The sequence below is a fragment of the Carassius carassius genome, chromosome 15 (genome assembly GCF_963082965.1).
Source record: "Carassius carassius chromosome 15, fCarCar2.1, whole genome shotgun sequence".
Lineage (NCBI taxonomy): Eukaryota > Metazoa > Chordata > Actinopteri > Cypriniformes > Cyprinidae > Carassius > Carassius carassius.
The window spans coordinates 28,768,749-28,795,747 of NC_081769.1; the positions used below are offsets into that span (position 1 = coordinate 28,768,749).

General features: G+C 37.6%; 2 protein-coding genes across 5 annotated transcripts in view; one reads left to right on the top strand and one right to left on the bottom strand.

Annotated features, from left to right (window-relative positions):
- Positions 1-24,770, top strand: part of si:ch211-215k15.4 (fucolectin-3) — a 70,708-nt gene extending 45,938 nt beyond the window's left edge. The window contains exons 2-8 of one of the 3 annotated variants that reach the window (XM_059568392.1): positions 21,760-21,781; positions 22,011-22,087; positions 22,575-22,872; positions 22,970-23,121; positions 23,317-23,599; positions 23,777-23,951; positions 24,444-24,770. In XM_059568392.1, the coding sequence (XP_059424375.1) occupies positions 22,015-22,087; positions 22,575-22,872; positions 22,970-23,121; positions 23,317-23,599; positions 23,777-23,927 (957 nt within the window). In that variant the 5' untranslated portion in view covers positions 21,760-21,781; positions 22,011-22,014 and the 3' untranslated portion in view covers positions 23,928-23,951; positions 24,444-24,770. Of the gene's footprint in view, positions 1-21,759; positions 21,782-22,010; positions 22,088-22,574; positions 22,873-22,969; positions 23,122-23,316; positions 23,600-23,776; positions 24,423-24,443 lie in introns of those variants that run through there. The other 2 variants (XM_059568393.1, XM_059568391.1) reach the window with 2 other exon arrangements.
- LOC132158775 (SWI/SNF complex subunit SMARCC1-like) lies at positions 1,916-17,976 on the bottom strand. Of its 2 annotated transcripts, none has more exons than XM_059568336.1 (28): positions 17,760-17,976; positions 16,675-16,794; positions 15,822-15,907; positions 15,617-15,698; positions 15,383-15,475; positions 15,213-15,282; positions 15,016-15,085; positions 14,844-14,919; positions 14,571-14,696; positions 14,164-14,255; positions 13,702-13,829; positions 13,206-13,265; positions 13,074-13,111; positions 12,747-12,865; positions 12,091-12,162; positions 11,891-12,004; positions 11,605-11,758; positions 11,410-11,520; positions 11,269-11,328; positions 10,924-11,182; positions 9,073-9,234; positions 7,494-7,546; positions 7,100-7,241; positions 6,207-6,364; positions 5,897-6,031; positions 4,331-4,604; positions 3,580-3,708; positions 1,916-3,459 (listed from the first exon to the last, which is right to left on the bottom strand). In XM_059568336.1, exons 1-28 carry the CDS (start codon positions 17,943-17,945, stop codon positions 3,362-3,364), a joined length of 3,267 nt encoding a protein of 1,088 aa, XP_059424319.1. In that variant the 5' UTR covers positions 17,946-17,976; the 3' UTR covers positions 1,916-3,361. The 2 variants fall into 2 exon arrangements, with proteins under 2 accessions (XP_059424319.1, XP_059424318.1); XM_059568335.1 differs by having other exon boundaries at positions 14,164-14,279; positions 17,760-17,975.
- Positions 24,771-26,999: the final 2,229 nt, after the last annotated feature.

Consider the following 26,999-nt stretch of genomic DNA (forward strand, 5'->3'; position numbering starts at 1 on the left):
TCCCTCCTGAGATGTGCACAAACCTGGTGACCAACTACAAATAAAAACATCTTCCTTCTGTGCTAGCCAACTAGACAGTTTCAATGTGTGTACATTTAAAATAAAAAATAAAAAAAAGATTCCATGGTCAAGGTTGCTTGTATTTCTCTGACACTAAGCAGAATGACCATTTCTCTGTTATCACGCCAGCAGGCACAATTATTAATCAGCCTACCACTAATCTGAGCTAACACATTTAATAAGCTTTAACATTCTTTGAAAACACTAATTCCCGCCCTATATACCATGCAGACGCCCACAGCAGAATGATAAATGACAGTTTTAAAGTGATGGAGCCAAACCTTGTCTCAACAAATAGGGCCTCGTGCTCATCTATACAAAAGCATAAATGCAGCAAGACCACCGTCTGTTTTTGATTGAAGGAGGTGTTTAATATCTATTAAAATCAATGGGCGTTTAGGTATCCCTCAAGAATCATTTTATGGCCTAGGCCTCATCTGGTATCATTACACCAAACATAAATAACAGCTGTAAATGTTCGACATGGAGGAATTGGGGTGCTCACACACCAAAGTGACAAAATCTAATCTATGTATGAGAAAAAAAAAAGGTTTAAATCATCATCATCATCTTATTTTGAATCTACATTAAGTTGCATTTGAGAATGATCAGCTTACCATACATTTTTTTATTATTATTATTTAAATGGGTTAACTAATAAATGGCAAACTATTCTCCATGCATGTTTAAATAATAAATTTTGCTGTTCACAGCCCAATTGACTCCATTGATCATTGATCTCAAAAATGACTTTTTCAGACTAAGCATAATGTATTAATACATCAGAAATAACCATAATCATATTATACTGCAGTCCAAACAGAAGCTGCTGTTAATTTCACATAGAAACATTTGACATCACTTTCTGCATTGTACTAATTTACTAAATATCAAACAGGCTAATTAATGAAATATTACTTGATATGTTTTTTTTAATGCAAGTATTTAAGCAGTATTTTCTTATTTTCACCATTTCACGGAAACTACAATACCATCAATGTAGTGCCTTACAGTTTTTCCCTCGGTTAAGAAATTTTGAAATCATGAATTTCTCTTTCCTGTAGGGTAAAACTACTAATGCACAGCCGCTAGTTGGTAATTATTTTAAAGTGCCAATATTTAGGTGAAAAAAAAAACCAACATTGTGAAAAACACATCTAACCCCCATTGCTTATGCACAGTCCAGCACTCCACATGCTAGTGAACTCTTCCACATGCTGGATTATCCGGGTTAGAGATTACATTACATGAGGTTGTTATAATTCCTGCATGTTTTTTCCTTCTCACAGAGCAGGATTTACATTTGCCAAAGCGCAACTCAAAAAAATGGCTTTTCTGAGACTTTATTATTTCATATAATCGCAAATCAGACTTTCAGAAAAAGAATTAAATCGTAATTGTGAGATATAAACTCAGAACTGTGAGATGAAAAGTCCAAATTATTTATTTATATAAATCCAAATTTATATATATATAAAAATTTGACTTTTCATCTAACAGTTCCGAGTTTATATCTCACAATTATGACTTTTTTCTTCAGTTCTCAAAGTCATATTTTTATATATATGTATATATGTGTTTATATATATATATATATATATATATATATATATATATATATATATATATATATATATATATATATATATATATATATATATATATATATATATATATCCTGGGAGGAAACAAGCTTCCATAATAATATTATAATGAGATTTAATAGAAATAAATGCATCACTGCGCAAAAAACGATCATAGTTTTCTATATTTTTTTGTGAGATTCATCCACTCTTTAAATTTAATTCAAACACATAAACCAGAGGAATCTTTAGAAATGAAACCGAAAGCAGTCTTACAAAAACAAACCCATTTTATTTAGACAGTGTTCAGGTCTCAGTATCAATGTGCCGGGTAAAAACGAAAAAGAGTAAGCTACAAACTTCCAAGAACAGCGATAACTGAGTCTACACAAACTTTATTTTCTTAAAAATACATTACCATAAAATAAAAAGCAATAAAAGATATATATGGGGATTGGGGAGGGCATGGTTTCACCCAGTTTTTCGGGTGATATACAGCCTGCTAAGTTTTGGAAGAGGAAATGCGCGTGTATCTGTGTGTGTGTGTGTGTGTGTGTATAGTGTAGTGGGGTGGGCCGTGTTGAAATGAGGGCTTGGTTCACCTGAGGAGGAGGAGGACGACAGCCTCCACACAGCAGTAATGCAGCAGTCACATGGGCACACACAAAGAAAAGAGAAAGCGAGAGAACAGCCATAACAGGAATAGAGAAGAAGAGAGGAGAGGTAGTAAAGTGAGAGAGGTAGAGCGAGGCGGGGCAGCTACTCTGTCAGCACCTAAGGGAGGAGAACAAAAGGCCAGCTACACCTAAGATAAGCAAAGTTCCTCCATCACTTCAGTGTGATACCATATACACCTCCATTTGTGTTCTCTGAGAGAACAAAACGGAGGTTTTTAATGTGTGTTTGTGTGTGTTCGTACATCTGAAGCAAACATAGGTTAATGTGTGTGTGGGTACATCTCTAAAAACAGCAGTTTGGTGGGCTCTCGTTCGGCGTTACAGTACTCCGAACTGGTTTAGGACAGCGGAGCACTCGTGGTGGTGTGAGTTATGATCTCTCAGTGATCTCTGGGTCACAGCGTGGCTGACCAAGCAGAGTACCATTAAGCAAATCTGCTTCACACACTGTGCACAGATTAAGTACAACTGCACCGGCGAGGTAGATTATCAGCTAGATGTGGATGTAAATATTAAAAGGAAGCTCGAGGAAGCCACCGGGAAACCCTGCTGTAATGGATACCGCACAAGAAACACGCAAGGCAGTGGAAAGACTCCGAAAGGAGACTGGACGCTGCGAACTGGCTCGTAGCTACAGTGTGATTTCGATCTTAGAGCATTTAGCTTACGTGGATTAGCACAATATACACATATGATTCCATCAGTCACATTACAGGGAAGAGCCGGACAGCGAATTTCCGCAGGAGTCTATCTAACGCTCTCGAAAACAAACAAGGAGAAAAACAGAACACAAGCCAGTGCTATTACTAGTCAAGAGATGCAGGAATGGCAGCACTCTTGACTTTGTGCCCTGAGCATGTGAATGTTTGCAGGTGAGGAGGTGAGTGCTCCGCTCGATCGAGAGGATTTAGAGATGACCCACCCATCAGCAAGGCCAAACTACAGAGGGTGACGACAGCAGGTCTGTGGGGATCCCAGATTTATCAGTGTGTGTATCTGTGTGTGAATGTATACGTGTGCGGTGACGGGGGTGGGGGTAATTTAGTTTTCAGCAGCACGAGGCGGCGGCGCAGATACAGAAGGTCCCACTGGGCCAGGGGGAATCCCATCAGGCTGTGCGGTTGGAGGCGGACCTGGGTCTATAAGGAGACAATGATGTTGTTTTAAAAACGCAGCTGAAAAAATTATATAGAGCCCAGGACAAATGTGCCACACACAGGAACAAGAGGCCAGGATCTGGCGATTGAAGGGATACTCACACATGCCGTTGAGTGGTCCGGGGTGTCGAGGGCCCATCATGGGCAGCATGCCACCCTGTGAGGGTCCAACTGGGGGAGGTCCAGGCATCATTCGGCCTGGCATAGGCTGACCTGGTCCAACCATTGGTCCTGAACAAAGCAACAAAAGACACTTGAAGAGAGATGTATTGATGTGCTGAAGAATATTCGCTTTTGGAAAGGAATTAGCTTAATTTCTGCAGGTTTTTAAGATCAAGTAAAGTAAGACCAAGTAAAGTTCTGATCCTATTGAGAGATAGTTGTTTTAAGCACAAACTCGCTTAATTTTGTTAAGTATCTGCATTTTTCATTTGTGGCATGGCAAATTAAGACTTACAACCTTTTTAAGACTCTTTAGGGATGTGCAATTATTCAAATTTTAGTTTCCATTTCAGCTTCAAACGATACAAAAAGTCAATAATCGAGATAAAACGATCACTGTGCCACATTCCAAACATGCGGTGCACTTGTGGCCCTCATTAAAAGCCCAAACTTAATGTCCAAATCAGTCAAATCATGTAAAATGACTGTCGTAAAATGCAGACAACTGCGGGACAAGCTTGATATTAAAAAGAGCTGTGTTAAGCTCCATAAAGGAGCTCAAGCTGTTCTCCAGGTGGTTTTCTTTGTGTGTGTTCTGAGAAAGCAGCCTAAAATGTATGTTTTGTACAAAAAGGAGCAACCCAAAAGAAGACCTCAAACACAAAACCAGAAAATCAGGGTATGTGCTGACCTGTCTGAGGGGCATGGAGGGGACCCATAGGATGGTGCATGGGGGGATATCCGGGGCCAGGGTGCCCGGGATGTCCTGGGTGTCCAGGGTGCATGCCTGGAGGTGGACCGTGTGGTGGTGGGCCATGTGGAGCTGGTCCATGATGTCCTCCTGCATTCTGCTGTGCAGCTGCCTGCTGCTCCATCTGCTGACGAGCCTTCATCTCAGCATATTTTAACTGCTCCATGTGGAACGCCTGTCGCTCTGTCAAAAGCTGCTGCCTCTGGAGCTCTAGCTATAAAGGGAAAAACTTCTGTTAAATCAACACAGCTTGATAAGGCAAAGAGGAAAGTTTAAATTGATTACCAAGGCTTTGCTAACGGCACACAATTTCGATTTGTTTTTCAAACCCAATCATTAGAACTCATTTTGCAAGTACTCTAATCGGATCTATTCGTTTGGGCAAGTGCAGTCAACATCTGGTCTATTTACAGCTGGTTCTTTTATATAAATTTGTGCATAATGTTAAAAAAAAAAAAAGGTAGAACGCTATCAGCGTAGAACTAGAAAAATGAAACCTGGAAATTTGCATTCTGGTTACATCCAATTTGGCATTGAAAAATTGTGTTAATCATGAGAAAAAGCTACAAAAAATAAAAACATTTCAGAAGAAAAATATACAAAATTACTGAATTTAGTTCATTTGTTAAAAATTTACTTCAAACCACATTTGAATGTTCTGTCCACCAAAAAAAATAGAACAATTTATTCATTATTCAGTAATAATAATAATAACTAATTTTATACTGGGAACCAGTGTGGACCAGTTAGACATGCCAATACTGGTTACAAATGCCATCTTTATGCTGTTGCTTCAGAAGTTACGTAAACACCCCTCAGAAGAATGTGTCACAAATATTGCATGAACCCGATTCATGCCACTAAAATGACACAAAAATGCCATTTGAGCATAAATCAGTACATCAGAAAAAAACCTTTATTTGCCGTTTTCTAAAGAAAGAGTGGGTGCTGCTAGCCTATGAAGAAGTCACCAACATGCTTAACTAAAATCAAAGCTGTATTTAGTACATTTATGAACAGTAAAAGGAAATAAAGTACCACTGGGCTGAGCTATATAAAGACACATCCTTCATGCACTATTTACAGCAGCTAAATTGGGTTACTATCTTCAGCTAGATTTTCTAAAGCATTTTGTACCGCTCTCCAAGTCTCTTGCGGACAGCGCCTCTGGTGTGCAGATATAAGACTACAGGATATATAAGAACAAGGCACAACACTAGCAAAGCAGGTGTAAATTACAACCTCATACTACAACTACCGGTAGTTAATAACTATCGCAACACTGCATGGACGGGAAAAACACAAATTCATTGACTTTATTTTCAGAAACAGAATAATGATAATAGATAATTTTATTGATATATTAAAAAAAACAAAAAACAACCTAAAATACAATACAACTTTTACTACATCGAGCAAAAAACCCACAATGCAATAAAACAATATAAAATGCATTATTTTGGATTTTAGGGTGACCTATTCTTGATATCCAGACTCAGTACTTACTGCTTCTTTCTCACGGTCCATGATGGTCTCCAGCTCCTCAAAGTGTCTGAGTTTGAGCTCCAGCTTCTTCATCTGAGTCTCTACCAGCAGAGCCACAAGAGATTTGATCTTCCTCTCTTCCACTGCAGCCAGGTGCTGAGACACACAAAAACAACAGCGCATGAAATCAAGTTAGCTGCCAGGGTGATAAAAAGACTTCGATTGGAGACAGCTGCACAAAGCACACACTTACTATTGGTGCCAAAAAGGCAAGTTAAAGAACTGATAAACATTGAACCCAGTCCCTGTTGAAGTCTGAGCATTGCATTACCTTTGCCTTGGTGGCAGCAGAGGCCAGAGCAGCAGCGGCAGCAGTGGAGATGTTGCCCTCTCCGATATCCAACTCAAGCTTTTTCTTTCCTTCCTCCTTTTCTTCCTCACCCTCTTTCCCTTCCTCTGTGGTCTCCATGTCCTCCTCTTTGTCTTTCTCTGGAACATGAGAATAATAATAATAATAATAATAAAAAAAGCACAGACTCAGTCATTTTAGAGCATAATTAGAAAAAACATTTCACATTATATCGAACATTTATTTTCATGGCAGGGAAATAAAACGAAAATCCATTACTTTATACATTTTCTGTAAAACAGGCATATGAATCATGATTCTATCTTCTACTGATTCGAATGGCCTCACAAATAAAAAAACTTTGATTTGAGGTTTTTAGGAGGTGCACAGTAAGTTCAAGTCCACATTTTAAAAGTCAACATGCACTTTACAGTGAAATGTAGCAGTTCTTGTTTGTTTTTAAAAGCATACTGTATGTAAAACTAGCAGCTCTTTTGATTTTATGTATTTGGATTTACTGAAAAGATGTATTATTTACAATATTTTAATGTACCTACATTATTCAAATATATGATGTGTTCAACAAAAAAAAAGAAACTCAGACGGGTTTGCAACATCTTGACTATTTTTTTTTTTTTTGGTGAACAGCATCTTTTGAAATGGTAACTTTAAAAAGAAAAAAATATAACTTTTTGATAACGTGCAAAGCCAAGTCCAATGTTTAGGAAAAAGAAAGGGGTGTAGCAACTCAAACATGAATCGCACACAAGCATCGTGGCTCAATTTAACAGGCATTAAGCAGATTTCAACCAGCTTGTGTCAGATTTCAGGAAAAGCCCATGAGCATTCGTTGCTGTGGCTTCCAGTGTCTGTACCTGCTGTCTTGGATTCTCCTCCCTCACTCTCTTCCTCTTCCTGCGGCTCAGATTTCTCTGTGGTCTCATTCTTTTCCTTCTCTGTCTCTGTCGGCTTCTCTGCAGACTCGCTGGGCTTCTCTGCTTCATCCTTTGACTCCGCCTGCAACAGATGAGATGGGGAATGGCGAGACATGAGTCAGACAGCATGAGACAACTGAAATGCAAATGAAGCGACAGTACAGATGACAGTATAGAAAGTGAACTTGGAAGAACTACATATGGAGAGGTGCACTGCAAGAAATCCCAATAATGCTGGGAAATCATAAATCACTTCTGATCTGATTCTAATCGATCCATTAACATGACAAAGTAGCAAATACAAATGACTACTGGTGGTAGGGCCATATCTGACCTTATCAGGCTGGGAATCCGAGTCAGTGTCCATCTTCTCAGTCTCTGTAGGTTCTGAGAGTAAAGAAGAATTTTTTTAATTAAAATATCAAAATGCAATGTACTAGAGTGCATTGGACAACAAGAAACCTAAAAAATAAACATCTCAGAAAGCACTTCAGCAGCAGTAAAACACTATTTTTGGCTAAAATTGATTTACGATAAATCAATAAGTCCCTCTTAAAGCTGAAGTAGGTAACTTTTGTAAAAATGTATTTGTGAAACCTGTCATTATGTCCTGACAGTAGAATATGAGACAGATAATCTGTGAATAAAATCAAGCTCCTCTGGCTCCTCCCAGTGGTCCTATTGCCATTTGCAGAAATTCACCGCTCCCGGTAAGAAACAACCAATCAGAGCTGTGGTCCGTAACTTTTTTTGTGTTCAAGATTTACAAATTGTATATAATAAGCAAGTACACCATGAATCCATTTTCCAAACCGTGTTTTTAGCCTGTCCTGAATCACTAGGGTACACCTATAATAAGTGTTTATATTCAGACTATTTTACATTGCTTCGGGGGTACCGCGGCGGAGTAACCTGGTACCTTTGTGATTCTTCATAGACATAAACAGAGAGAAGTAGCTCCGGCTACAATGTTCTTCCGCAAGACGCAACCAGTTCTGTTTATTAACCGCTAGAGTGTCAAAAGTTACGGACTGCAGCTTTAATTCTTAAAAAGAATGTTGTTTAAAAGTAACCCCTCACCAAGGCTGCACTACTCAGTCAAAACCACAGTAAAACACAATATTGTAAATTATAACAGAATTTACATTACCTAAAGGAATATTACATTTTTATTATTACAATAAAAAAAAACTGACTGACTCCAAACTTTTCAACAGCAGTGCACACGTGAGGAGAAAGTGTGTATGAAATGTAGCCATAGTGGACAATGAAGTATCACAGTGTGAACACAACAAATGCATCGAAATTCAAACTAAAGAGCCGGAGAGCACACAGAAGGCAAAAACACAACAAAATGGACCAACCATTAAGCAAGAGTACAGCATGACTAAGTGATTGAATGACCTAATGAACAGGCATTAGAGCATCAGAGCTGAACAGAGTTGTGGCGTTGGAGCCTTTAATAAGGTATGTGTGGCAAAGCCTGCACTGGCACACCATGTCACACTAGGTCACGCCACTGACCCAGTTTCAACCCCTCCCACGTCTGTGCCCCATCTGCCAGCGCTGCATAAAACCAGCGGCTACCATTGTATGCAGTCACACGCCTCCTCTGGTGCTGTGCGCTCTCAAAATTCATGTATTCTTATACAAGGTCTATAAAGGTGTATTAGGTGAGATTTTATATCATATCTTTGTTTTTTTTTTGTTTTTTTACTCCAATAGTCATTTAATCACAGCAAGCCCATGCACAGCTGATCAGGGTCATCGGGTTAGTCTATGAGTCCAGAAGTACTGATCTGATGCCACCTGGTGGAAGAAGTTAGAACTACACAGGAACAATTCGCAAGACGGAAAACCCACCCATCACAGCTGTTGATGAGTTTTCTTAATTTCACTGCATGCAAAATTACCTGTCTTCTCTGGTTCCTCGGGGGCTGTACCAGCAATGCCACTGTTCTCCAAGCCGAACGCAGGGTCTACTTTTCCTGAGCTGCGCGCGGCTTCCTGTACCTTCTTCACATGAGCCTCCACCAGCTCTGTGGGAACCTCCTCACGCACACGCGAGAACTCCTCTACAAATGTAATGCACAGAAAAACCCACTTAAAATGCAGGCAACAACACACAATGTTGTTTGTTGTGAACTATTAAATTTTTCAAAAGTGAGATTTATACAATCTGAAAGCTAAATAAGCACACCTTCTCATTAAAAGAGTTCTTTATTTTCATGACTATGAAAATTGTAGAGTCACACTGAAGGCATCAAGGGCTATTTGACCAAGAAGGAGAGTGATGGGGTGCTGCGCCAGATAACCTGGACTCCACAGTCACCGGACCTGAACCCAATCGAGATGGTTTAGGGGTGAGCTGGACCGCAGACAGAAGGCAAAAGGGCCAACAAGTGCTAAGCATCTCTCGGGGAACTCCTTCAAGACTGTTGGAAGACCATTTCAGGTGACTACATCAAGAGAATGCCAAGAGTGTGCAAAGCAGTAATCAAAGCAAAAGGTGGCTACTTTGAAGAACCTAGAATATGACATATTTTCAGTTGTTTCACACTTTTTTGTTATGTATATAATTCCATATATAATTCCACATGTGTTAATTCATAGTTTTGATGCCTTCAGTGTGAATCTACAATTTGAAAATGAAAATAAAGAAAACTCTTTGAATGAGAAGGTGTGTCCAAACTTTTGGTCTGTATTGTATGTGTATGATATATATATATATATATATATATATATATATATATATATATAAAATGATCTGACAATATTTGGCAGAGGTACAACTATTTGAAAGTCTGGATCTGAGGTTGCAAAAAAATCGAAATATTGAGAAAATCGCCTTTAAAGTTGTCCACATTAAGTTCTTAGCAATGCATATTAACAATCAAAAATTAAGTTTTGATATATTTACAGTTGGAAATTTACAAAATATCTTCCTGGAACATGATCTTTACTTAATATCCTAAGGATTTTTGGCACAAAAGAAAAATCGATAATTTTGACCCATACAATGTCTTTTTGGCCATTGCTAAAAATATACCCAAGCGACTAAACTGGTTTTGTGGTCCAGGGTCACAATTATGATTACAACAAATTTAATTTATATAAATCTAGGGCTACTGATTCCACAGGTGAATTTGGGGAAAAACTTTAAAATCTTTCTCAATTTCAACAACAGAAACACTTGAACAAAGCCATAGCAGTGTTACAATACTGAATGAATCAGTGCTCTGGACGAAACTGTTAAATTAATAAACGACTCGCTCATTAAGAAAGTGACTTGCTGCCACCAACTTGCAGTTTTAGTTTCGTATTTAGAGTGTCATTCTAATGAAAAAAATAATTTCATATCTCAATATTTAATTTTTAAATCCCATTGATGCCCATTTAAAATCCATTAGTTTATAGCGTCATGTATCAATTCATTCATGCTACCTCTGAACAGTTTAGCTAAATACCTAAATGCCACTTCAAATGCAGCTTTGGAAAAGAATGATATGGTCACACTGTAGCCTTAAAAGTTTGTGTAAAAAATTCTTATGAATCAAAATACGCCTAAAGCTCCTTTTTTGCAATGTCTATTCATTGCTTTTCTTATTTAACACAATGATGGGGGGTAACTTCTCACCCCAAACTGATGTGCAATTAATGACACCGGAAGCCCAGCACATTGAAATGACAAATATCTACATTCTCGCTTACATTTAAAAAAAAAAAAAAAAAAAAGGTGGATACACCAAAACTTGACAACATACCCAAAGCTGCTTTGGCAGCAGCTGCCGCAACGCGTGGGTCGACCACAGAGGCAAGGAATGCAACAGTGCTCATGACAGGATTTCCTGATTGGCTAAAGGGGATCGGCTGGTAAGCCAAAGGGCCTAGTGAGGCTTCAGAGCTCTCCAGGTATTGATCCTCTATGGGCAAACGCAGGAAGTGCAAGATGCACTCATCTTGTGTACGGCTGCCCACGTGCTCCGAAACCTTATTCCAGTCATCCTTATACATCTCCAGAGCCTGGAATCATTAGTTTAAAATATATTAAAACAAACTGGTATGAAAAAGAATCCTGAGTTTATGATGCCCACTGATTCAGATCTCACCTCCAACAGAAGTAATGTTTCTTGCTCAGTCCACTCTCTCCCACCTGCAGCCCCTTTACCCTGTAAGGCAAATTATTACATCAAAAAACTATTTAAAAAAACAAAAGCATTGACACCTAGGTCTAGTATAAGGTGACTTGCCTTGGGATTCTTCTTTGAGTAAATATCTGTACGGAGGCCAAAGTTCTGCAGGTCAGTTGGCTTGTCTTTGCCCTTCTCTGGGAAGTTCAGCATCTGCTGAGCAGGAGGAACCTGGGATGAAAAGCAAAGACTTTATTGCAACTGTTATGCAATAAATTCTACTGGGAATTAAAAGGGAAGTCATCACAGTCTCACCTGCGGGGGGCGGTGGTGCAGTGGCACCAAGCCAGAGGGAGTATCAGCCAGAACATTGAAATGTGGGGTTGGTGGAGGACCCATGGGGAGGGGTCTGCTCTCAGAATCAACCTGATAGTTGACCAGCCCCCACTGCTCCAAAAAGGCATGCGCTCTGGGGGGAAAAAGACAACACTAAAGGTAAATATGTAATATCAAGTAATAAAAGAAATTGTTCTATTTGACTTTATGCAAGGCTCTCTGCATAATATTCTAATAAATCCTAAAGGTAAATGAAAATTCTGACCTCATAACCGCACACACATCTCCAGTCAGGTTTCTCCTGCAGGAGGTGGAGGTCAGGTACTCCTGAGGATTCAGCCGGTATGTGTCAATCATGAAGTTACGATAAGCCAGATAGCTAAGGAAGAGGAAATAAACAAAGCATGAAAGTTGAGATAGAAAATGTGAATTAAGTTGTAATGTGAATGAAATGTGCAAACTTACATCTCTGGAGTCTTAGATTTGTTTTTGCCATTGAAGAACTCTGGCAGGGCACGCCTCTCAATTTCATGTATACTGGGAAAAAAGAAAAGAAAAATGTGAATGCGCAACGACATTCCCAACTATAAGAAAAAGGTAGAGTGGGCTTTTTCAGGATTGAACTGAAAAAAAACTAGACAAACATCATACATATGACATTTATCATTAAGTTGGAAAGACATTTTATTACATTTATTTTTACCTTAAAAAAAAATTGAATACAGTGATTATCCATCAGGGTGCAGGGGGTCCACTTCAAGGGGATGACTTCAGTTTAATTATTTTATAAGTTAAATAATTCTAAGTAAAATTCATACTGTTTTTGTAAAAAATGTAAAACCACTTCATTATAAAATGTAATTATTTTATTTGAATTGTATTGATTTATAAAAAAAAAAACTTGAAATAATTGTGGTTAATTTAATATTGACAAAAGAAAAAAAAAAAAAAAATCAGCTATCATAATTACATGGAAATAATATCACAGCATATATGAGGAAGAGTCTTCGAATATTGTGTTGGACAAGTCAAAAAGGTTGAGATTCACTGGTCTATAACACTGCTTCCACCCAAAGACTCTCAGAACACTGAAAAAGCATGTGGTGGAAGGAATTTGATACCTGTTGTAGTCGAACCAGGCAGCATAGCTGGGAATAATGATGTGATGGGTTTGTTCAGTCACATTGTCCTCAGAGTCAATCAGACGATTGACCACAATTTTGCCCTGTTCATCTTCCTCCTGTCAATTACATTTCATAAACACTTTAAGAACCATCTTACTGTATAAATGGCTTGGCACTAAAATCATATATTGGGGAAAAAAAAAAAAAAAAAAAAAAAACCTTTTAAAGTTAGTGCTATTATCAACCAAATGCTGTGAATCTGATATAATAATGGAGAGAAACTTTCCAAAAACACAACTGGATTACAATATGAAGAGACTGTACCTTGCCACCAGATGCTAGTGAATCATCTCCCTGGTCATCTAAGAGGGTAAACAAAATTAGTGCGATCATTTACATTTCCTCTGACGAGAGATCACATTCATACCCACAACAAATAAGAAGCAAAATACTCACCCAAATCAGCAACCGTTCCACCTTTCACTGGCGTGTTCTCACTGTCCTTTTTCTGATTGACTGCAAGCAGAAAGGCAGCAAACATTTAGGAAAGCAGACGATGTATCAGAAAGGCAATTCCAATACGATAAAATTGAAAAGCTTTCAGTGTAAAGTAGGACACTGAAAGTAGGGCGCAGCTTCTAATAGCAGAGTGTCTATTTCAGTCATGCACTGAATTTCAATGCATCCAGAGGGGCTTTAAAAAAAAAAAAAAAAAAAAAGGAGCTATGAACTATGAAATAAAAAGCTCAGGAAAAAAAAAAAAACAGCTCAGCCATTTAAGTCAAGCAAGTAGTTGTTAACCAGGCTTTTTTCCCCAAGGTCACTTAGTAAGTGTACTACTACTAACAGGGAAAAGCCACCCTTAGTAACCCAGGGTTATGATCAAGTGTACAATAGCAGTAGAGTAAACATAGCCTTTTCAAATAAGGGACTATTAATCAAGAAGACTGACCATTCTTTGGCAATGTAACATCCTCCATTCCTGGTACCGGGGAGGGATCTTCCAGGTCCTTTGTGAGGTCTTCATCCTGCTCGTCATCATTCTGATGTCCACGGCGTCTCCCCTGTGATCCAGGATTCCTGTACGAGGTAAATGAATGAATGAGACCGTTACATTTAAAATGATCATGACGAAGAAATGTTTCTCACATAAAAAGCAGTAAATTAACATATTAGAAGGATTTCTGAAGGATCATGTGACGCTGAGGACTGGAGACATGGCTGCTGAAAAACCATCAGAAAAAATAAAACAATTTAAACTGAAATAGAAACCAATTATTTAAACTGTAATAATAATCCCGTCAGCCTTGTTGAGCTTAAGAGACTTCTTTAAAAAACATTTGGAAAATGTTACAGAACTCAAAACACTTAAACTGTTGTGCATATATTTATCAGACTCCGACAAGATAGTTACCCTTTCTTGCCCTTTTTGCGGGACTCTGCAGGGGTGCTGGGTGGGGATGGAGAGCGTCTCCTCTTCTTGCCGGCAACCAGGGACTTGCGGTCCTTGCGATCGGGTGTACGGGAAGACTGATCAGAACCATGGAGGGGTGAAGGATGAGAGAAAGAGCGAGAGAATGAGAGAATGGAACGGTCTTACACACAAGGGGTAGGGGGGTTCTGAGGGAATATCTGGGTGGGTGGGTGAGGTACGTGAGGGTGAGGCAGCGAGGAAGAGCTTTAGAGGATGATTGACAGACACACAGACAGTGACAGAACAAGCCCTGCCTAGACCTCAGAGGGTCTGGCTTAGCAACACAACAGAAATCTGAACATGCACCATTTCTATTTCTTTAGCGCCCGTCTCTTTGGGTCTCTTACCACTTCCTCCCCTGGGAAGATCCGCTGGCGGAAACTCACAGGCTTCTTGTTCTCGTCCACTTCATAATCTTCCTCATTCATCCACTCGTTGAAAGCATCTGTGTCGGTGACCCATTTAGCATGCACCTGAGGGGATCGTAAAACATACTGAGAAAACGCTGGAAAACTGAATCTGGCTGTAAGATTATGCTTCATACTGTAAGGTCTTCGAAAAGTGTTTATTTTAAAACTGCGAATTAGGAAACGTATCAAAACATTTACAGATCCCCTTACCCTCCATGGTTTCTCAGAACTTGGTGGATCCTCAACATCTCCATCCACATCACTTGTTGATACCCACGTATCATAACTGCAGAGTTAAATAATATGATTTATCATTTCAAGTAGAAAGAATCTTTTTGTTTCACACAAACATGCAGTATGTGTATATATATACCCAACCAACCTGTCAGGGTAATAACCCCAGTGAACCAAAACTTGTTTGTCTTTGCGCATGACAGGACGTAGCCATTCCTCTGAAAGGCAGGAGCAGAATTCAAAACTTAAGTTCAAGAAAAAAACAAATATAATGTCCAGTTAAAAAAAATGATTGAGAAAATTGTGTTCACCCTTCGTCTTTTGTTATAAAAATCAAACACCAACCTTCTTCAACCTGGGCTGGGGAGGGGTAAATAATATGAGTGGCCTTTGACTTATCTTCAGTGATGGTGCCCTAGAAGTTTGAGTGAAACAAAAACCTCAGAAAGGTACAAAAATAAAATAAAATAAATTATATATAGATATAGGATCAATTTGTGTGTTTTTTTTTTAACCTGATGTCTCTTGATGATGTCTTTGAGCTTGTTGGCTTGCTTTTGCTCCATGTCAGACACAATGTATACAATTGGTCGGCTCAAAGAGTTGTTCTGCAGGGAAGAATGAGATATGCATTGTCGCATACAGAGAACATTACATATTCAGGGCTGGGAGGGCCAAGTGTGACAAAATCAACAAAAGTACATTCACAATGACTCCCATTATATATATTCAGATTTATAGACCTCTACCTGAAAAAGAGTCTTCTCAATAGTCATGAACATCTCTACGTTTCTATCCATTCTGGATGGGTTCTGCAGATCAAACCTCCTCCTGAAGAAATACAAGCACACGAATATTTAACATATTAGCATTAGCTTTGAAGTATTACTTCACTGAAGTTGCTGTCATTGCATGCATTATTCCAACTTTGACCCTTCCTGAGATTCTACTCACCAGCCCTGCTCGCTTTTGGACTTGTATGCAGAACCCAGAATGTGGCAAAGGGCTCCTCCGGGTTTGAAATCCAGAAAGCTCTTTGCCTAGAATGACAAAATGACTTAAAATTTCCCATTGGTGTTCAAATACAGATGCACAAATTTCTGCAGAACGAACAAGGCACTGTACTTGTACTGTGTCACATGTGAAACAATAAATTGGAGTATAGAGGGGCATGAACAAGAGAGCACATTTAAGAGATAATTCACCTAAAAATGAAAATTCTGTCAGTTACTCAACCTCATGTCGTTCCACATCCATAAGACTTTCATTCATCTTCGGAACAAAAATGAAGATATTAATGTTCAAAGATTTCACAGAGATTATAAAAGGAATCAATATTATTAGAATAGTTTAATTCAAGCTTTCTGAATAGACAATCAATTTATATGAATTTGCATGATTAATTTTGCTTTTAATTTACACAAACACTGATTGACACACACACAAAGCCCATTATATATATAATCAACAGCAGCTCACTGCACAATAACAAACCTAATTGATTCTTATGCCTCAAACAAGTATGTTTGAATTTCTGTTTACTATATTTGATATGCTCTATTTTTTGTCTCAGAGCTTTTTTTTGGGGGGGGGGGGCTGATTTAAATCTGTTCACCTTAAATTGATTTTGTCTTTATATGAACTACTCCGTTCACATAGATCACATTTACTTATATTTTATGAACTATGGATGAATGGACTTTAAATGAGGAGACTATCTTCAGTTATGTTTTTGAAGATGAGTAAAAGTGTTATAGATTGGGAATGTGAAGAACAAGAAGTGTAAACACTGCAAATCCAGACTTACGGGTAATTTGGTGAGGGCAGGATTGCTGACTCTACGCCCAAATGCATCCTCCTGAAACTGCAGCAACTGCACCACCAGCGCAGCCAATGTTTTGCAAGTAGGGGAGTCATTTTGGACATACTGCAGAAAAATGAAAAGCAACAATAAATACCAGAAAATTAATTAGAAAACTCTAAGCATTGGTTCTTTATGTCTGTTTTCTCAGTAATCACACAAAAACAAAAATACCCTCAAGTTCTGCTTCTAGCAATCATTACAATCTAATCTGAAGAAATGTTTCAGAACATGCATAACACACAAACCTCATTCACAAAACTGCATTATAGGAGACTATAACTGGACAATACGGAGTAAGGGTGAAATAATCCAGTGCCAACAAATATCTGTCAAAGAAAAACCATCACACTTGATTTTAAACAACATACACACGTTATCTCTGCCACAAAGCTAAAGCACTAACAAAAGATTCATGTTTAAAATGAACACCGTACCGTCGTAAATACCATGGTATTCTTGACATACCTTTGGCTACGACCTAAAAACAATGATGGGTGACAGTGTAAATCATTCAGTACCATGTGCATGTACACAATATTACAGCATTACTGAATCATGGTACCACCAGAACATCTAATGAATCAACATTAGAGAACCAGTAAACAAACTTCAGCACAAACAACCGAAGCATTATGGCGAGAACCACCAAGAGCCATCTGACATTAAATGCAGTGGAGTTTATTAAAAAGAGAGCATATAGCAAAACATGTTGCGAATGAAGACGGTAATTTGGCATATTTTAAGACACACAGCCATTCTTATGGCATCTCGGTCACTATCGTTAGCGCGCAAGCTAACTCAACAGCGCACACAACACTGCCGCTTTAATTAAACACATGAACAAAACTTGCTGACTAAAATGCCAGCCTGGAATCCAAACAACATCTGCACCACTGCTCTGACTCGACCCTTCAATAAAATAGAATATAATAGCAAATAAACTACACACAAGCACGCGTGCCGCTTCTTGTAGCTATTGTGTGATGCGCGCGCGCCCCCATTCAACGGGCGCCTCATGAGCCGCAGACCTTCTTATAGTGTTTCCCGATCCACAGCCGAACTGTCTCCAACTGGGACACCGTTTCCGAGCTCTCCCAAAATTTGGAAGAAGGCCCTCCGTCTTTTTTCCGTCCGATCGAAGAACCGGCGCCCGCCTGTCCAGCCGATGGTCCTCCGGAGCCCGTTCCGCCCGCTGCAGTCGCCGCTGTCGCCATTGTTTCTTTATTAGCGATAGAGGCTAGTTCGTGGAAAAATGTTTTAAAACAGCACTACGCATGCGCAACGGTCGGAACAAGAGTCGTTATTTGAAGGAACTCTCGCGAGATGTCATTGTGAATAAAACCAAACGAGATTTTCGTATAAATAATATATTATATTTTTCTTCCCAAAATTATATACAACTCATACAATTTAGATTAAAATATAATTTGGAAGAACTCGTATTCCTGATACTGCATACAAAACATTTCAAATCGATGCAAATTAAAAGTATAATAAATAAAATATAATGCACATTATGGAAGTGAAGTTAGAGCAGGATTTCCCACTAGGGGGCCTCAGTGATCCCCCAGGGGAGCCGGCATAAAAAAGGTTGAGAACCCCTGAGTTAGAGCCAGTAATCATTTTTTATTTTGTAATGTCCAGTAGCACAAGACAGATTATTGGCATAATAGTGCCATCTAGTGGTAACAATGGGTGTTAACTGTTCCCTTTACTGTACGTACTTCCTCTATGAGTATTGCACAATTTTTTTAAGTATCTATACAACATCGCTTCCACCCACACTATTGTTCTATTATTATTTTTATTTTACCTTGATTTATAGCCTACTTCTCTTGCACTCAGATTGTCTAAACACATACTTTTCTAATGCTATATAATGACCCTCACCATCAGAAGCCCTGAGACGATTGATGGAGCACAAGAAAATGACTACAGCAACCCACTTTAATAATTGAATTGAAATATGTATTTAATTTTTTTTTATAGCTAATAACAAACTACATTCCAATCACTGTTGATTGGAGAGTCTATTTGGGGGTGGGGTGTTCACAATAATGCATCAAAGCTCATGTAATTACACATTCATTTTTTTGAAGCTTGTTTGCAATTCCATCAGATTTGTGTTTTCAGGCATATCATCTTTTATTCGTTTTAAAAATATGACTATAAGGCATCATTCTGTTATGAGCTAATCATATTGACTTGACAGAGCCAGTATATTGTTATGTTATAATTTTATTTAAATGAATTTTCTCACAATGATTATGCTTTTATTACTCAGCATTTAAAGGATTCCCAGCATGGTCATCGTGGATTGTAATGTCTTTTCACTTTCAATGACACTTTTCACAATATTTGTATAATCAAGTCAAAGCCATCGATCACAGACCAAATTAGACCCGATTTTCAGACATTCAGTCAACCCATTCTTTGTGTAGGCATGAAATACATCACCTTTGTACCTCTCTAAACTCTGACCTTTAGTTCAGTCTGTTGACATCAAAACAAAGCCACATACAATCTTGACTCTTTAATGATCGAACCGTCAAGTTTTATATGGGCTACTCATTTTGCACAATGAAAACCACAACATGAACACATTTTCCAAAAGAAAAAGTGTGGGAGACGAGTTTTAGAGATACAGTTTTACACAACAATTTCATAAAGCATACATTCAGAAATTAATTTTCCTTTGAAACCATTTATATATTTATTTTTGCAGAAAAAAAGACATTTTAGTACAATTTTGTAATGAATAAGTTATCAAGCGTTTTAAATTAATGCATGATATAATTTTAAACAAAGATTAATGTAGATAACCATGTTCATTCTATTTAACCTCTTAAAAACCGACAGAACATTTGACGATTTTTTTTCATGTTATTACATTGTTTAGAGCATAATAATATTTAATTAATAAATTATACATCGGGACTCAATTTATTATAATTTAAAAAAATAAAAAGACATAAATAAGCATGCATAAACAATTTTTTTTAATCACCAATACATTTTTAGTTTTCAGGATTTTTTTTTTTTTACCAAACTTTGTATAAAGATAATTCTTAATGATGTTATAACGGAATTATTTGATATACACTTTTTCTTTATGTAAAATGTGTATAAAATGACCATAAACATGTTTTCTCATTATATAGGCCTAATGTATTTATATAAAATAAATCAAATTTGCATATTAATGTGTTTTTGGGGCAACATGTAATGACATGCTTTTAGTCCACAGTATGAAATCAACGTCCTGTTTCATAACAGAAAGTCATATATATATATATATATATTTTTTTTTTTTATTAAACCTCATAAACCCGGGAAGTCGTGGCCTAATGGTTAGAGAGTCGGACTCGCAATCAAAGGGTTGTGAGTTTGAGTCTTGGGCTGGCAGGAATTGTAGGTGGGGGTTGTGCATGTACAGTGCTCTCTCCACCTTCAATACCACGACGGTGCCCTTGAGCAAGGCATTGAACCCCGAAACTGCTCCCCGGGCGCCGCAGCATAAATAGCTGCCCACTGCTCCGGGTGTGTGTTCACAGTGTGTTAATCGGATTGAAAAAAAAAAATACAAAATATTATCATTTTCCATAATAGTGTCACTAAATGAATATCAGACATTTAAAAAAAAACAAGGAGAGGGAGTGGTCATGGTGAAACATCCAAACATTTAATATATCTGAAAAGCCCTGAAAGTGTTCTGTAAAGGACATCCAAAACTGTGGCATAATCTCAGAGAAAATCACTCTGAAATATAATTTCCTTATATGAGGATGCAAGGTCTCAGGAGGTTTATGTTCATTTTAGACATTAATTAGTTCACATGCATTTGTTCAAAATAGATAATGCATCAGTGCACAAACTCAAAAACATCATGTAAAAAGCCAATTTGAGAAGCGATAAGGCCAATTTTCATGAATGATTGCAAGAGAGCTCTTTAGAAATAGGCCGCAGATAAGATACAGGGATGGGGCCAGCCAAAGGCTAAAGGTTTTATTAAAAGGTAAGGTCTGTAAAAGTGAATGTGGTGTAAAAGTTCTTAATGATTCATTGTCCAAACCTGCATATAGACTACTGCCTCTATTTGAAACGCAGCACAGAATTTAAAAATTCTCACACTTTCTTCTTCTTTTCTACAATTAAAAGCAACCACAGCAAGAAAACCCATTACCATCCTTCAATTGCACTTTTTGCAAGCACTTAAATTAAATTAAATTTATGCATTTAGCAGATGCTTTAATCATACAGTGCATTCAGGTTATCAATTTTTACCTATCATGTTTTGCCGGGGAATCGAACCCCCAACCTTGCGCATGATTGAGCTACAGGAAGCACTTGTATTTCTTTTAAGAAATGCAATGATTTTGTTTGTCACATGTAAGTGAGGTTATGTCCATTTAAAACTTTTATTTCATGAGTTTTGGTTCCTTGCTGCTGTCGCCTCTAGCTTGTTTAGTTGGGGAAACTTCACTTATTGCAAATTATTGCACAGATAATATTTAAACTGAACTGAGCTGCATGATGACATCACTGAATTCAATGATGAACTGCCTTTAACTGTCATTTTGCATTATTGACACACTGTTTTCCTAATGAATGTTGTTCAGCTGCTTTGACACAATCTGTGTTGTTTAAAGTGCTATATAAATAAAGGTGACTTGACTATATCACATTAAGTACATTTTATGGTTTCAGCATTGTTTGTTATTTGACATTTTGAATCCCTTTTTTGAACCTATTGTTTTGCTTTGTTTTTCATGTATTTTTACAGACTGGACCTATATGGTTTCTCCTTGGTTTCATGCACTGCAATAAAAATTTATCTTTATTAATTTATTTGAATTGATTAAAAACATGCAGAGTAGTTGTGATAAAGCACATTTATCTCAGATGACCCGTTTAGATAAAACATCCATGCTGTGTATTTATAGCTGGCCCTTTTTTTGTTTTGTTTTCATGAGCACTGTTCCCCAGCGTGATCTTTGGCTTGTCTTTGAGAGAAATATATATATATTTTTTTCTAAATAATAAAATACAGGTGAGTGGCTTGTTTTAATTAATGTCAGTTATGTTTTCATGCTATCATTTTAATTCCACATTTGACTTAATTGCAAATCGAATTCAATTAGAATAAAAAAGTGCAATCATTCTGATAAATATTAAAACAAACCCACAAAGTAAATCCATTATAAAATCAGGTTATGAACAAAACTGACAGTGCATATTAGATTTTTGATAACCTTGCTTATTTTACTTTTCACATATAGGATAATGGAAATGCAGATGTTTTTCATACTTTGGATTTTTGTAATGCCTTATTTTACAGACTCAACTGCAGCTAAAGGTAAGATTCAAAATTACACAGATAGTTTTAACTGTAAAGAAACATTCAAAATACATTACAGACACTGGTTGTAACATTTTACTGCAAAACATTTTAATTGGAGCAAGTTGTCACCCATGAACTTTTATTTATTTATTTTTTTATAGAAAACTTTACTATTCATTTTTATGTTACATTTTATGAATTATTCATAATTTTGTAAACTTCTTTCTCAAAATGCCTTAATTAGCTTATAACAGCGATATGTTTTGGAAAATGGTTTTCTATAACATTTTATATTTGAACTGTCTTGCACAGGTGTTTCTTCTTGGCAATAATGGTGGAAATGTACTTGTTGCCTTTTGTGTAAACCTAGTATACAGCTATACAAAAAATTACTGGAAAGCAAGCAAGCAAGCAAACAGATAATTTTTTAAACTTTTTAATTTTGACTTATTCATGTTCTTGTTTATAATACATACTGACTATAATGCTTTATCAATTTCAGCCAGAAATCTTGCTTTATATGGCAAGGCCACACAATCAGACCTGGTCGAGAATCCTTGGTCAGCAGATGGCCATGCCAGTAATGCTATTGATGGCAATCGTGACCCACATTATAATCACGGATCTTGTACTGCTACTACATTGCAAGAAGAACCTTGGTGGAGGTTAGACTTACTAGACAAGTATGTAGTGACCTCCATAACTATCACCAACCGCAAAGACTGCTGTCCTGAAAGGCTTGATGGAGCTGAGATACACATTGGGGACTCTCTGCTGAACAACGGCAACAGCAATCCACTGTAAGAAAACTACCCTACAACTATTTTAAAAGAACAATGTGAGGAGGTTACATACACACGATCCCGCATTGTGTACCTGCTGTTGTTTTGTATACAGGGCTGGAAAGATTTCATCCATTCCAGGTGGGAGATCCCTCACTTTCAAATGGAAGAAAGGCATTTCAGGCCGTTACATCAATGTGTTATTACCTGGATCTAAAGTTCTTACCCTCTGCGAGGTCGAGGTTTACGGTTATCCAGCTCCTGATGGTGAGAAGGATTTAAACTGTGTAACTCTGATAAAAGTAATTAATCAAAAGAGAGAATGCTTACTTTAATCTTTTTATTAAAAAAAATAAAATAAAGCAATATTTTTTATTTAACAATGTTGTTGTCTTGTAATCCATTTCTAGACTGTAAGACAAGTTCTTTGTTCTTTGACCTGGAACTCATCTGTTGTTTTAGGTGAAAATGTGGCTTTACAAGGGAGAGCTACACAGAGTTCCCTCCATGGAAACGGCTTTGCATTCAATGTTGTTGATGGGAACAAAGATGGTGTTTACGGTCATGGATCCTGTTCCCACACCGAAAAAGCTCTCAATCCTTGGTGGAGACTGGACCTGCTGAAAAGCCACAAAGTGTTTTCAGTAGTAATTACAAACACAGCAGACAGTGTTCCTGAAAGACTGAATGGGGCAGAAATCAGAATTGGAAGCAGCCTGGACCAAAATGGCAATAACAATCCCAGGTAAGTGAATTCAGCTCTAAACCTCTTAATTTTTCTTTAAATACATTTAGAATTTACTGCAGTATGCTAAAAAAAGTTACATATAACTTGGTTACAAATGGTGTAGCTGCTGGGTTTGCTTCGTATGTGGATGGCATTTCAAAGTTTCTCAAGATGCTTACCCCACCTTTTCTTCAGGTGTGCTGTGATCTCTTCCATTCCTGCTGGTTTTTCCTCCACCTTTGAATGTGATGGGATGGAAGGACGTTACATTAATGTTGTTATCCCAGGACGGGAAGAATATCTTACACTGTGTGAGGTTGAAGTGTACGGATCACCACTGTATTGAGAAGCACTTGCTTCTTTTTTAAATGTAAGATAGAAAAAAACACATTGCAGAGCTCTCATAAAGTTTTAATGTAATGAATTCTATTCCATGATACAAACATGAGGGTGTAAAGATAGAGAAGAATTCTGCGTAGAAATACTAAGGCCCAGACTGACCCCTAGTGGAGTGTGGACCTGTAGAAAATGCCCCTTATAACCAAAACCAAGAGATGATTAATGTTCTCACCTGATAAACTTTGATGCTCCACTGATGAACTGAAACTCATATAATGCTATGGATATATTCTCTGCATTCAGTGTTTTAATCTACTATTTCACCAGACTCTCCATGTTCTGCTCTTTTTCTAAACATAAAAAAATAAAGAGTGTTTGTTTGTTAAGATATGACAAAGGGCAGCAGCTAGAATTTTGTTATTCTAGCGCTAATCATATTGACTCTAAAAGCCATTCTATTATTATGTTATTTAGCTTCATTAAAACTCTGAATTTCTCAAAACGATTATGTTTTCTTACTCGACAGGATTCCCAGCATTCCAGGTCATCGACGACCATAAAACTCAGTGTAGAACACTCATCATTGCCACTCAGAAGGCTTAATAAAATTACAGTTGGACATATTTTGTTTCTCCCTTCAGTAACTATCCACAGCACACTATGAACAAATAAGTCAATTTCCTTGTGGTAATTATCTTTTCTGAGAAATAATAATGAGAATACAATAGGCAAAATAATACTGAGGTTTAGTTAATTCATCCAAAGACTACATTTCCCAGAATGCATTGTTCTGTATACCGGAAAATTAAAAAAAGTGAAAGTGACATACAGCCAAGAATGGTGACCCATACCAATTTGTGCTCTGCATTTAACACATCCAATGCGTCCAACACACACACACACACACACACACACACACACACACACACACACACACACACACACACACACACACACACACACACACACACACACACACACAGCAGTGGGCAGACATTTATGCTGTCAAACTCTCTCATCCCTAGGCCACAACTTTCCCCAAACCCTCATTCTCGCAATCTTTTTCTTTTGCCGAACATATTTTGCTTCAAGATACGTAAGGTAAATGTAAACATAGGTGTACAGTAAAGTCAATAGCAGCTCATTTTACGATTCCTCATTTGCTCTTTGAGATATGACGAAACTTTGTCTTTTAAATGATTTGCATTCATTTTTGTTTATTCTGACATTTATGTTTATTCATTCAACGATCAAGCTGTAACCAATATAATGTTTTATTGAGACTTTTCCTAAATTATCCAATTTGTCAATTCAAGCTCAAAATTTTAAGTGAATTTGTTTATATCTGGTTTTTATTCCAGTACAATAAGTACTTCTTAATGTGTAACTTGGTGCTAGGCGAAGTATTATAATACAAACCAACTGAATCTTCAATCTTCAGAAGGAAGCAGAAACACGAAGACCTCGTTTTGAAAGCATGTGGAGCAAAGTCTCTGCAGATTGGTGCGTACTAAGATTCAGACTTTGTGGTGCGATTCCATCAAGTAGAAAGTCACTGGTACCAAAGCTACACTTCCAAAGAATGCTGCCACGCAGTCATTTGGTCATGAGCAGTTGTTTGTTTTATTTAGAAGACCTTGATGTTGTAGGATTCCCGGTGAGAAAAACCTATGTTAATGATGCTGAAATAAAGGCCTGCCTACTCTGGATTGCCAACTTTCATGTACTTTTCCTCAATGTCGCCCCACAAGGACTTTGGCCAGCACATATTGGCATTTAGAAACAAGGCCTGAAGAGCTAGAAGCCATGTCAGATCAGAAACTCAAAGCAGCCGCTGCAGAGATACACAGCATTCTCAACAACTGCTGCTTTAACACAATTCTGCATGGTGATGCAAAACTAGCTCATTTCTGCTTCTCCAAAGACGGTTTACAGGTTGCAGCTTTTGATTTTCAGTATGTAAGTGGAAGGTGTGGGATGAAGGATGTTATTTATTTTTTTGGCCAGCTGTATGGACGAGAAGGAGTGTGAAAATAGAGTGCATGGCCTTATGGATCACATATTTCTTCCCCCAGAGCTACAGAAAGTCTTGGACGAGAAGGCCAGCTTTCCAGAGCTGGAGAAAGAATGGCAAAGCATGTTCGCGTTCGTTTGGAATTAATTTTATGGCTTTCTTCTTGGATGGATGCCAGGTCATCACAAGATTAATAAGTATAGCAAAAGACTTATTTAGGAGGTTTTAAACAAACTGAAGCAATCTCAATCGATCTGAAACAGAGGAAAAAATATATGGCTTGACTTTAATAATAACAAAATACATTTGACTGTAAATGATTCTTGGGGCTGTACTGCAAAATTCGGATTATTTCAGAACTGGTTTTTATTCTGTATGTAATTTGAGCACTTAATTGTGAGATTAAAACATATTTCTATTTTGTGTTTGTGTGTTCTGTGTGATGCAAAGACCGATTCATTTCCGCGAACCGGTTCTTTTCGGACAGATCGGCTCATTGAACCGGTTCAAAAAGGCGATTCATCCGTTCCTGGCGTTATCAAGCAATAACTACGTATTTATTTTTTTTATTTAACTCAGTGCAATGTTGTATCAATGAAAAATTTGTGTAACCACATATTGTGTAAACACATATTGAAACATTCAAAAAATAAAGTTATTTGTGTGAAAGCATATAGCTAATTATTATACCATATAATTCACTTAAATTAATGGTGTTTGTTGTAACAATTCGCGGATCCTTTATGTCAGATACGACTGACTGACCAATACTGACTAGCCTATACAACTTGGATAAAATTCCTTAAAGTTTCACAGCACACATTACAGATATTGATTAACAAACGCGGATAGCTACGTTATGGCTACGTTATAAAGAATGAATAAAACGTATAAACTCATTGATTTCGCTTAAGCAACTTTTTCGGTGTGGGAACAGGATCCATGACCGTAAACACCATCTTTGTTCCCTTCAACAACATTGAATGCAAAGCCAGCAAACAAGCTGATCTCAGGTAAGTGCATTCGTGCTTCTTTTATGTCTGTGGAGGGGGTGGAAACATCTCC